This window comes from Oryx dammah, unplaced genomic scaffold (genome assembly GCF_014754425.2).
Source record: "Oryx dammah isolate SB20612 unplaced genomic scaffold, SCBI_Odam_1.1 HiC_scaffold_28, whole genome shotgun sequence".
In the NCBI taxonomy this organism is placed as follows: Eukaryota; Metazoa; Chordata; class Mammalia; order Artiodactyla; family Bovidae; genus Oryx; species Oryx dammah.
This window is the reverse complement of record NW_024070212.1, coordinates 9,158,667-9,171,511: the sequence shown is the minus strand read 5'-3', so window position 1 is coordinate 9,171,511 and position 12,845 is coordinate 9,158,667. Positions and strand designations below refer to the sequence as shown.

Here is a 12,845-nt window from a genome sequence, read left to right as displayed (position 1 = left end):
ACCATGTTTGGCCAGTAGTGCTACATGGGACATGTCTGCTGACCAGATAACATATTTCACCTTGGAAATCTTCACAGATGCCAGAGTCCTGGGATAGAGAGAAGGGCAAACATGAGTGGGCCTGATTCCCTTGTTCCAGGTTATGACTTACCTCCTTTTCATCTCCAAATTTATGTAAACCCTAATTTCTTCTTTTTTTATATAATTTAATTAATTTTTTAACACCAAAAACATTTTGTACTGGCATATAGCTGATTAACAATGTTGTGGCAGTTTCAAGTGAATAGCAAAGGGACTCAGCCGTAGATACATATGTATCCATTCTCCCCCTAATTTCTTAATACCAAATAAGCATTTTTGTATTACAGTTCGGTGACAAATATTTTGGCTTACACTGTACACTTCCACCTTCCTCAACTCCCTGACCCTCATTTCCATGTGTTATTCGGAACTTGTGTATGTCTATTTTCACCACTGCACCATAAGCTCCTTTAAGTATAGGAACTATGCCATTCATTCCTGTGATCCTATTATCCTAAGTCCCAAGAGCTATCTTTGTTCAGATAAATGCTCTGAAAACAAATTAACAAGCCCCTTGTAACGCTTGTGTGTGTGTGTACAGGAAGGAGGGTGATCACAGAGGGAAAAAAGTGATGAGAAAGAGCCTTAGAATTATAGCACAAAAATTGGTCAAGCCACAAGTCAAACTTACTTGGGGAGAAAAGCTCCCACTAAAGATTTCCACTCTCCCCAACTATAAACCTGTGTGCTTAGGGATATCTGACATGTTACCGCTTCTGCTGTACATCAAAGAGCGTGATGGATTCTGCATCTCGAAGCAGGAGGTTGCCTGTGCCAGCATAAAAAATCTCATCGCAGTTAGGCACCTGTACCTTTTTGGTGATCTCATTCTTTAGATTCTTGATCAGAAGCTGAAATGAGTATAAAAGGTGGGGTTAAGAGGAATACATGTAAGATGATGACAGGTGACAATGTCCCTTAGCAATTATTCCTCAGCTCTGATAAACCATTTGTTTTTTTCTGGCTGTCCAGGTCAATCACCACTATATGTAGACCACTCTAGCTAAGATCCTCTTGATAGGGTCTTAATAGCCTTTTTTATTTCTTCAGTTAAAATATCCTATGAAGTCTAACTAAAATCTGAATTCCTTAATCAACCAGAGAGAGAACAGAGCACTTCTGGGGCTTAAATTTTTGTTAAATATTTTCTCGAGAGAGCGTTGCTTAACTTTTTAAGAATCCATTACATTTTAAATACCAATGGATGTAGCAGGATAAGGCAGAGGATCTACTCCTTATCCAGCTCACCTATTGGGTGCAGGGTGCGGGGTGGGGGGACAGGCCCAGGCTGCACGGCTTGCGGGATCTTAGTTCTCTGGCCAGGGACTGAACTCTGGCCCCAGCAGTAAAAGCACTAAGTCCTAACCACTAGACTGCCGGGGACTTCCCAGCTCACCTATTTCAAATTTGATGTTTTCTTGGCCCCTGTGTAATCAGGAGTGAGTTTCACTTGGTTCTTAAGCCCAGAGCCACAGTGATCCTCCACCCAATCAAATCACTTTTAAGGCCTTTTTCCCCCAAGGGGTATGGGGTAGAACTAAGGAGAAAGAGGGCTTCCCTGGTGGCTCAGATGGTAAAGAATCTGCCTGCAGTATAGAAGACCTGGGTTCAATCCCTGGGTTGGGAAGATCCCCTGGAGAAGGGAAAGGTTACCTACTCCTACTTCTTCTTGCCTGGAGAATCCCATGGACAGAGATGCCTGGCAGGCTGCAATCCGTGGGGTGGCAACAGGGACTAATACTTTGTTGTGTCCATGGGGACACAACTAAGGGACCAACACTTTCACATTTTTAGGAGAAAGAAGCCAATACACAAGGAAAACAGCTGCCCAAGGGAGAATAAGAGAAAAATCATGCTCTTTATTTTGCAATACAGAGGTCACTGCCACTACACTCCCCAAATTAATTACCCTTTTTAGTCTTAACTCACCGAATGCATCCGATCTAGGACAGCAAACCGATTTCGAGCAACCCAAACAGCTGTCAGGCCTGAGGATCGTTTCCCTTCAGGAGCTAAGAAGAACAAAACCAAAGGGCAGGAGCATGTGGTAAGCTACTGGCAGGTGACACAGTCAGGTGCCATGAAGCTGCCAGTCTTGCTGGCTGCCATGTTGGCTTTGCCAGTTCAGCTGCTTCCTAACTAATTCAGCCATAACCTGAGGCTATTGTCAGGGACTTTTCCCCACCAGTCCCTTCCAAACTCCAACCTCTACCCCTGCCAAGCCTCTTTTCTCTAGGCCAAGTGATTTGCGCCAACACCATATACTGGCAGAGAAGGACCACCCATCTTGGGAGACAGCGCACTCCATCAAGCTAACGAGCAGGGCCTCTCTGGCCAAGCTGTGGCACAAAGCAAGCAGCCTGTGAGTATCTTGGACCTCCTGTCTCAGCAAGCTAGAGGAGAGACCCAGCTCTCTCTCCAGGACCCAGCTGCTCTGCTGCTTTTAACATGCAAATACAGACCTCCTAGTAGAGCAGGGTGGGGCAGAGTTCCTAACTAAAGCCAGGCAGCTCTATGCTGCGCAGAATTTTGCACCAAGTTGTTGCTCCATTAATGTCAATCAATCATTCTTAATACCAGGAAGAAAGTTACAAAATGCTTCTTAGTTTCCAAGTATTTCACTGACTAATTAGAATTCTAAACAGGCACTCCACCCTCTGGGAAACTTCAAAGGGGATACACAGAAGGATGCACTCAATACTCTGTGTCAGTATCAGCAGGACACTGGACAGTACACGCTGGCCAGCCTTGCCAGGGCCCCCTTGACAACCAGAGCTCTCAGGCAATTTTAACAAAATTAATTATTATCACAACAGCCCCATTTTCAAGAGGCTGGAGGACCACATTATTCAAGCTTTTGCTCTTTCTCTTCCTCTATGCTCCCTATCATTGGACTGTAACTTTATTCCTTTAATAATTATCATCTACTTCATAAAATGGAAAGGAGAAAATAAAAGTGGTTATAAGAGAAAGCAAAAATATTTTAGACTCTATTTAACTGTAAACAGATGGGGAAAGGAAGCAAGGGGATGGATAAGCAGGGACCAAATAAAAAAACTGGTCAGAAATGGCTCAACTGATTAATTTATAAGGGAGACTTTTCATTTATGGATACCAAAGACATATAGGTTTTCTCTCTTCTCACCATGACCACACTTACAGAACAGTGATCATATTAGCAGCAATCATGACACAGGAGCACCCACAATAGGGCAGAACTAGCAAAATCTCTCTCAGACTTTGTTGATAGGGTCTGGAATATCATGGAAGTATGCTGTTAAGAGTAGGGACCTGGGGCGCAAGCCTCTGCCCTACAAATCCACTGGAGGAAGTACACTAAAGGAAGCATAGTGGGACTCAAATCTATTCTGAGAACGTTTTGTCAGCAAGTGCTAATGGTAAGGACATTAACAAGGGATGGTGGTGATGGAAGAGGCAGGCAGGGTCTCAGCTGGATCCTGGGATCCCTGGTGGGGTGTGGGGCTGTTAACAGCCTCATCGTTTTGACATGCAAAAGGAAGCAAATCGGATCTGGATATGGATGGGAGAGCATAAATCCCTAGTCCCAGGATGAGACATTGCAAGATTGGAACCACATTTTTAAATAAATGGAACTACCAGGGTGAAAGTCATATCAGCTGACAATAAACTAAGATAACATGCTGTGCTGAAAGAGAAAATGGAGAGTGTCTAATAACCAAATTATAAAATATATATATCTAGCTGGAGTAATGAAATGGAGGAGGAACATGAATATTTCACACTGTGGTCGCCTCCGATGCAATTGGCAGCAGCGCCTGCCAACAGGCATGAGTGATGTGGCCATGGCCTGGGGATGGAATGAAAACCTTGAAGAGAAGAGACGATGTGGGTGAGGAGAGCTAGGAGCAGAGCTGGGTACACAAAGAGATGCCTACCATCAGGATTCTGGGAGTCAGCATCCTTGGGGATGGTATACAAGTCATAGGTACTATTTTCTAAATTGCTGGCTCTCTGTAGAGGAATGGGAGAAATTAAATTGTTAGTAGGAGTCCCCAAGATACCAGTTTACTCTGACACAGAAAACAGTATCATTACACAGATAGCAATCTGAAACTATACTCTTCACACCCTTCACTCAGAGGACATTTGGATGCTTCTACAGCTAAAAATTATAGGGCGCATTGCCAGAGAACTCAGCTTTCACATAAGTTTTGTTGCTTTTGTTGGAGTCACTAAGTCATGTCCAACTCTTCGTAACTTTTCCTTTTATCTTCCAAAAACATAGATAGTTTCTGAATGAAAGCAAGGACTGTTCTCTTCCACAAATTAACAGATTAAGAGACCAATATTCCAATGGCCCACCTGAGTAAACTCATCAACTTAAAGTCTGTTTGAAGGGAAAAAAAAGACATTAAAGAAAATTGCCATGAGGAAAATATGGGACAGTTACATATTGAAAAAGGACTGGGATCAGAAACTAGAAGTCCTATTGGGAAAAAGAAGTTTTCATTCTTCTGATTTGGCAACCAGGGCACTAAAATTAGAATGTTGTTTCTTTTTTTAAAAAAATTGTATGGCAAGAAATGAGGCCCCAAGATAACAATAATGAAAGGAATGCGTCTCAAAATCCGCTCTACTATTTTCACCCAAATAGAGAGATCAAGATAACCATCTCCTTTGCATAGGATATAGCCCCAAACATACTTTCAAATTACTTTTAGTGATTTGGGTGGTTCAACTTGATGCTCCATTAAGTTTAGAAGTTGTCAACCTTATGACAGATGTAAGTACACAAACCCTGAACATGAGAACTGAAGTCTACCTGGTTTGAGCCTCTGTTTACTATTTCAGCTCTCTCAAAATGACCATTAAATAGATTCTAAGAAGCCATCAGAGATCCTCTAAGGGCATGAGAAACAGACCTATGGGAAATGAGGAAATGCTAGGAGGTTTACTTACTGTACAGAGTAGGACTGCATTTTCTGCTGGATTGTACGACATACTGAACACTGGAAACTTGGAACCACTAGAGATATGTATACCAAGAAAAAAGAAATTTAGGAAAGAGATATAATAAAAACAGGAAAAAAGGCATTACTCCTGTACTTCCTTCTTTCTTATCTAATGTTTACACATATACTTATCACTTTTATAATCAAGAATAAAAAATTAATGAATAATGCATCTATTTCTTCCTTCCTTTAAGACTTAGGGACTCCCCTCTTTCAGCTCTGAGTGAAGTGTTTTTAAAAAGCTCTCCTAGTACATGTCTATTTATTCAACAGAAGGTATGGTGAGCACTCACTGTAGTGAGTGGGACTGGTCCTTCCTGGGTACAAATTCCTACACATAATTGCAGTGGACACCACAGAGTAACATGATGTGATTTGCTCTGGGCTAGTTTCTCCTGTCCCTTGGAATATTAACATAAACCCATCTTTTTATTGTAGTAATGCTGGAGGGTGACTGTCAAACCCTTATGCCAAAGCTTGCTACCATGAATGTTTCAGCATGCTAATACAGCTGGCTTTCCAAGAGGATAGCTCCTTTTCCCAGGCACCTCAGAGGTTATCATATCTTCAGAGTTAAGAGTTTCCAGAGACATATATTCTGGTTTAGAGTTGTGTGCATTTTGCCAAAAAGCAAAGAAAGAGTTATAGAAAAGAAATGCCAAATAAAGGCAAACAGGTCTGTCACCAAGTTGGGCTACCTACTCTCAACCAGGCAACTTTCTCCAGTTTTCAAGACACCTGCCAAACTAGCTGTATGATTTCCTTTTCTCAGGATCTCTAACATTCTTAACAGGGGCGCTCCCATTTGTCTCATGACCTTGCCCAACATGCCCTGGGGATTCTATCTGTGACAAGAGATAGATCCAAAATGTTGTTAAAAGAACAAGCGTCCAGTTTGTAGGTACTGTATCATGGTAACAGATGAGACAATTTGGAGGGAAGAATTAAGTCTAATTTACCTTCGCAACTGCATCACAGCTACATCTTTGGAGCTGTTGAAATCCAACTGACGTAAGAATCGGTCCTTGACATAATGGAGCATATTGCCATGAACAGCATAGGCTGGCCGTTCTCGTTCCAGTTTAAATACAATCATGCCACCATCATGGCCTGGGCCACAGGGAAAGGGAGGAAAGAATTAGCTGCAGGTAAGAAAGAAAACTGGAAACAGCAGATACATGAAGATAATGACTGTGTATGTATGCTACAAACAAAGTTAAGACATTTAAATGCAATCCTTGTCTGAATTCCCACACTTCTTGGAATTTTTATTCAAGTGAACACCTGTAAGTCCTTTCCCAATACTCACTCTATCGTACTGGCCCATTAGACAAGTCCTCCTTTGTGTTCTCCTAACAGCCTGTACAAACCTCCATCATAGCACTTATCGTGCACTCTAATTGTTCAGGTATAGCACCCCCACCATACACTGAGCTCCCTGAAGGCATAAATTACAATAATTTCCATCATTCCCCAGTCACTATCATATAATGAACATAAAAGGTATGTGCTGAATAAATGGATACTAGTTTAAAAAGGCTACCTGATTCTTTTTAAAAACGTTTCACTTTTCTCTATCAGCATTATCAATCCTTCAGAAAAACTTTCAGTCTTTGTCCTCCAAGTGTGCACTCCACACATAAACCAGATCATGTCACTTCCGTACCCAATACCTTCCAATGGCTTTCCATTCATTCAGGATAAAATCTTGAATTCTAACGGCCTACAAGGCAAAGTCCATTCTGCCTAGGTCTTCCCTCCTATTACTCCACGCATTACTGGCCACACTGATGCTCCTCAACATGTTAAGCACCTCTCACATCACGGTCTCTGTATCTGCCGTTCCTACTGTCAGTGCATCTGTCACCCCCCTTCACTTTTCCAAAGCAGCAGTCCCACACACTGCCCTCTCTCTCCCACCTACTTTTGCTTAACTCTCCTTTAAAGCAGTTTTCACCACACAATGTTTCACATATTCATTGTTTTATGGGTCTACTTCCCTTTACTACAAATAAAAGTTCCATGGCCTCAGGCACAGCGCTCCCTAGGGACTGCCCCAGGCCCATTTCCAGCCCCAGCCACCCCAGCAAGATGTCTACCGGCCCACACTCCCCAGGGACTACGCCTGCCCAGTGCACTCCAGCTCCAGCCAGCCTGCCAAAGCCACCAGGTGCGTTCTACACAGGAGATGCTCTCACACAAGGCCACTCCTTAAGACCAGGAGAGGTAGCTGTTTTGCTTAAATCCATAGAAACAAATGCCAAAAGTCATTCAAAATGAAGAGACAAGATGTTCCAAACTAAACAAACCCCAGGAAAAAACCCTAATGAAAGAGGTAAGTAATTTACCTGATAAAGAGTTCAAAGAAGCAATCATAATAATGCCCACCAAACTTGAGAGAAGAATGGAAGAACTCAGTGATAACAAAGACTTAGAAAATATAAGAAAACCAATCAAAAGTGAAGACTACAATAACTGAAAAATTACGCTACAGGGAATCAACAAATTAGATGAAACAGAAGAACAGATATGCAATCTGTAAGACAGAATAGTGGAAATCAACCAATCAGAACAGCAAAAAAGATTTTTTTAAGTGAGGAGACTTAAGGGACTCCTGGGACAACACCAAACATACTAACTTTCGCATTACAGGATTCCCAAAGGAGAGAAAGGAACAGACAGTTTATTTGAATAATAACGACTGAAAACTTCCCTAACCTGCGGAAATAGATATCAAGGGCCAGGAAGCACAGAGATTTCCAAATAAGATGAACCCAAAGAGATCTTCACCATGACGTATTTTAATTAAAATGGCAAGAGTTAAAGAGAGAATCTCAAAGGCTGCAAGAGAAAAACAATCACATACAAGAAAAATCCTGTGAGACTATCAGCTGATTTTACAGGCCAGAAAGGAATGGCACGATACATTTAAAGTGCTGAAAGGAAAAGACGTACTACTTATCCAGCAAAGCTATCACGAGCAAAACCTTAACAGAATTCACCACAACTAAAGCAGCCTTACAAGAAATGTTAAGGCCTCCTTTAAACAGAAAAGGCCACAAGTAGAAATAAGAAAAATGAATGAAAAAACAAAATAAAAAGTAAAATGTAATAATAAAATAAAAAAAATAAATGAATGAAAGGAAAAATCTCACTAGTAAAAGCAAACACATAGTAAAAGCAGTGGATCAACCACTTAAAAAGCTAATATGAAGCTTAAAGACAGGGAGAACTGCTGACCCTTAAACAATATGGGTTTTAACTGCGTTGGCTCACTTATATGCAGTTCTTTTTCACTAAATATGTATGATAATACTACATAAATATGTATGGTTGGTTGAATCTTCAAATATGGAACCACACATCCAGAGATTCAACTGTAAACTTATACACACATTTTAGATTGCACAGATGGTCAGTGCCCCTAATTGCCACACTGTTAAAGGGTCAGGTGTAATACAATCAACTATAATAAATAGTTGAGGGAGGGACTTTCCTGTGTGGTCCAGTGGTTAAGAATCTGCCTTCCACTGCAGGGGATGTGGGTTCAATCCCTGGTCGGAGAGCTAAGATGCCACATGCAGGGTGTGAGATCTAAGCTCCCAAGCCGCAACTACTGAACCTGAATATCACAAGTATAAAGAAGCCTGCACACTGCAATGAAAGATCCTGTGTGCTGCAACTAAGTCCCAACAAAGCAATAAATAAATAAAAATTTAAAAAAATAGTTAAGGGATACACAAAATAAAAATATGACATCAAAAACAAGGTGTGTGTTAAAAATGGAGCGCTTTTAGAATTTCTTTGAACTTAAGTGACTATCAGCTTAAAATAAACATATATACATACAGTTCAATATATATGAACCTTATGGTAACAACAAACAATGGACAGACAAAAAATAAAGAGAAACAAACCCACACATACTAACACTGAAGGAATCCATCAAACTGCAAGGGAAGAAACCAAGAGAACAAGACAGAAACAGGGAAGAACTACAAAAACCAGAAAAAAATTAACATAATGTCAATAAGCACATGCCATGCTGTGCTGTGCTAAGTCACTTCAGTCGTGTCTGACCCTTTGCGATCCTATGGCCTATAGCTCTCCAGTCTCCTCCTCTGTCCATGACATTCTCCAGGCAAGAGTACTAGAGTGGACTGCTATGCCCTCCTCCAATAAGCACATACTTATCAATAATTATTTTAAATGTAAATGGACTAAATGTGTCAACCAAAAGACTCAGTGTGGCTGAATGGATTAAAAAAAAATGAGATCTATATGCTGCCTACAAGAGATTCACTTCAGATTTAAAGACACAGACTGAAAGTGAAGGAATGGAAAAAGATATTTCATGCAAATGTAAAAGAAAAGAAAATTGGGACATTTCTCATATTAGACAAAATAGATTTCAAAACAAAGATCATATCAAAAGACAAAGGGCATTGCATAATGATAAAGGGGTCAATCCAACAAGAGGATATAATATTTGCAAACATTTAAGCACACAACACAGGAAAACCTAAATATATAAAACAAACATTAATAGAAATAAAGGAAGAAACTGACATAAAGGGAGAAAGTGATAACACAATAATAGTAAAGGACATTATATTCTACCAACATCAATGAACAGGTCATATACAGACAGAAAATCAATAGGGAAACACTGATCTTAAATGACACACTTCCAGACAGAATTAATAGAGAACATTCCATCCAAAACCAACAGAATACATTCTTTTCCATCTGGGAGTTGGTGACGGACAGGGAAGCCTGGCATGCTGCAGTCCATAGGGTTGCAGAGTTGGACACGACTGAGAGACTGAACTGAACATTTTTTTCAAGTGCACACTGAACATTCTCCAGGACAGATCACAAGCTAGGCCACAAAACAAGGCTCAATACATTTAAGACTGAAATAATTTCAAGTGACTTATTCAACCACAAAAGTATGAATCTAGAAATCAACTACAAGAAGAAATCTAGATAAAACACAAACACATAGAGACTAAACTATAAGCTACAAACAACAAATGGGTCAACAAAAATAACAAAGAAGAAATAATACCTGGAAATAATGAAAATGGAAACAAAATTTATACGACACAGCAAAAGCAGCTCTAAGAGGAAGTTCACAGTGAAACAGGTCTGTTCCCAAGAAAAGAAAAATCTCAAGCAATCTAAATATATTAAAAAGCCCAGAAAATGAAGAATGAGCAAAGGTCAGTGAGTATGAAAAGGAAACGATAAAGGTTAGAGCAGAAATAAATGAAATAGAAACCAAAGAAAAAAAGGAAGGAAAAAAATTAAGAATTGGCTCTCTGAAAGATAAAATCTACAAACTCTTAGCCAGACTCATGACAAAAAAAGAAAGCCCAAATAAAATTAGAAATGAAAGAGGAAAAATTACAACTGATACCACAGAAATACAAAGGATTATAAGAGAATACCACAATGATATGCCAACAAATTAGACAACCTAGAAAAAAAAGGGTCATGTAGAAACAGAAAACCTGAATAGACCAAATGCTACTAACAAAATTGAATCAGTAACCCACAAACTCCCCAAATACACAAGTCCAAGTCCAGATGGTTTCACTGGCAAATTCTACCAACATTGAGAGTTAACACCTATCCTTCTCAAATTATTCCAAAGACTGAAGTGGAAAGAATACTTCCTAACTCATTTAATGAATAAAACATTGCCTTGATACTAAAAGCTGACAAAGACCATACGAAGCCCAAAAAAGGCCAATATCCCTGATGAGCACAGACGCAAAAATCCTTAACAAAATATTAACAAACCAAATACAATACATTAAATTATTTTAACTCAAAAAGTTTCATAAAGTAAGGGACATTGCTTTATACACTGCTGGAATACCTGCACCCAGACTAGGGCTGATGCTCAGTATGCAGCTGCTAAATGAATGTGTAACACTCAGCTTCTAGCTCCTCAGTCTGAGAACCTCAAGTGTCCAGTATTAGTCTCTAAGTCTCCTCATCAGAAAAGAACTAAGGTACTAATCAAAGAGAATGGGCTTTAGAATTCCCTGGCAGTCCAGTAGTTAGGACCCAGTGCTTTCACTGCCAAGGGCCCAGGTTCAATCCCTGGTCAGGAAACTAATATCCCACAAGCCACATGGTGTGCCCCCCACCCACCCAAAAAAGAGAGAGAGAATGGGCTTCCTTATTAAATGAATTTTGGAGGAAAAAGAACACTAAAAGAACACTGTGCCAAGAAGATATAGGGGGGAAAAGGAGAAAAGCTTCAACTGCATGGCTCTTAGACTTTTACTTTTCCTTGTCATCCTACTATATACTTATTGGAGACAAAGTTAATGGAGAATCACTCTCAAGTCTTGAAAACTGAACCAAAGGGAAAAAGAGAACAAATGGCCCTTACCTGCTGCAAAGAGGTTAAGGTTAGGGTGGGCAGCTAAGACCCAGAAACGATCATGGTCCCTGCGGAATGTCTGAACTCCAGTCCTAGGAAAGCAAAAGGTATACAAAGAAAAATATTAATTTCCAAGAAAACTTCAGCCTATCACATACAAGAGTATTGAGTGGTAGGCCAACACACTGATAAAAAGTAAATCAAGTACAGTGAAGGGGCATATTTTCAATAAAGACAGTCACAAATTCTACCAAAGAACAGAAAGAGGACTTTAAACTGACTCTGTTATTTTGATATTAAGACTTCTCCACTCATCATAATTTTCTACCATACTGTTTTCATTTAATATTCCTTATTTCTGTAGCTACAGAAGAAACTGCTTAAATATAAAGCAGAAAAAGAACACAAGCAGAAATTTCTATTTGATGGAAAATTTGTAAATGATGGCTAATCTCTGGGTCCCTTTGAAAGGTTGTTGTTGAATCACACAAAGACACCGGGATTTTTGGCCCTCGGAGGAGAATTCAATCTGGGGCCAGAGACGAGGCTTGATCGCTCAGAGCTTTTGTGTAATAGTTTTATTAAAGTATAAGGAGATAGAGAAAGCTTTTGGCATAGGCATCAGAAGGGGGCAGAGAGAGTACCCCCCTGTTAGTCTTCAGCTGGATGTTATATAGTCACTAGCAGTCTGTTAATAAAAGAAAGGAATGTCTTAAAACTCAGAATGGTACCAGGCCCCTCACTCATAAGATGCATTTTGGGATAATGTTGGCACCAAATGGTTCATCCTGGGCCATAAAATGATTAACTTGAATCTTGCAGAAGGACAGGTTACCATAGAAATAGTTTCGTTTCCATAGATTAGGGCATCTGAGTATAACATACTAGTCTGTCAAGTAGGTTCTGAGCTATTAGGCAGGACTGACTTAAAGATAGAGTTTGGGGTAAATGAATAGCACATTAGCATAGCTTAAGACAAACACTTCCATAAAAAATGCATTGGCTATCTCAAGGTTTGAGAATAGTTAACTTCAGGTGAAACCAGGTGTCATTATGGCAACACAGTATTTTAAGAGAAACCTCCTTTTAAATTTGTATAGAGAAGGAAAAAAAATATCACTAGTTTGTTTCCTCCTGCCGCTTAAGAGAGATAAAAATGTCTTGACACTTGAAGGCTATTTCCTCCGTTTGGAGACCCCTGGCCTTCCTGCCTGTTACCCTCTCACCTTCAAGTTTTCATAAAATATAATTTGATTTTTCTATATGCAGAGGATGATACGAAACAAAAATTCTTAATCTGATTTTTAAAAAGAACAGAGTAAAAGAGAGAAAGGGGCTTTCTCCTGGGTTTGGTCACACACCACTATATA

The 12,845-nt window shown here is 39.9% G+C and overlaps 1 protein-coding gene across 2 annotated transcripts in view; it reads right to left on the bottom strand.

The window, feature by feature from the left end:
• COPA (COPI coat complex subunit alpha) overlaps nt 1-12,845 on the bottom strand; it is a 45,152-nt gene that overhangs the window by 12,622 nt on the left and 19,685 nt on the right. For both annotated transcript variants that reach the window (XM_040230111.1, XM_040230112.1), the window contains exons 10-16: nt 11,485-11,567; nt 6,035-6,185; nt 5,023-5,089; nt 3,999-4,074; nt 2,011-2,093; nt 793-932; nt 3-88 (exon numbers count right to left, since the gene is read on the bottom strand). In XM_040230111.1, coding sequence (XP_040086045.1) covers nt 3-88; nt 793-932; nt 2,011-2,093; nt 3,999-4,074; nt 5,023-5,089; nt 6,035-6,185; nt 11,485-11,567 — 686 coding nt within the window. The remainder of the gene's footprint in view (nt 1-2; nt 89-792; nt 933-2,010; nt 2,094-3,998; nt 4,075-5,022; nt 5,090-6,034; nt 6,186-11,484; nt 11,568-12,845) is intronic.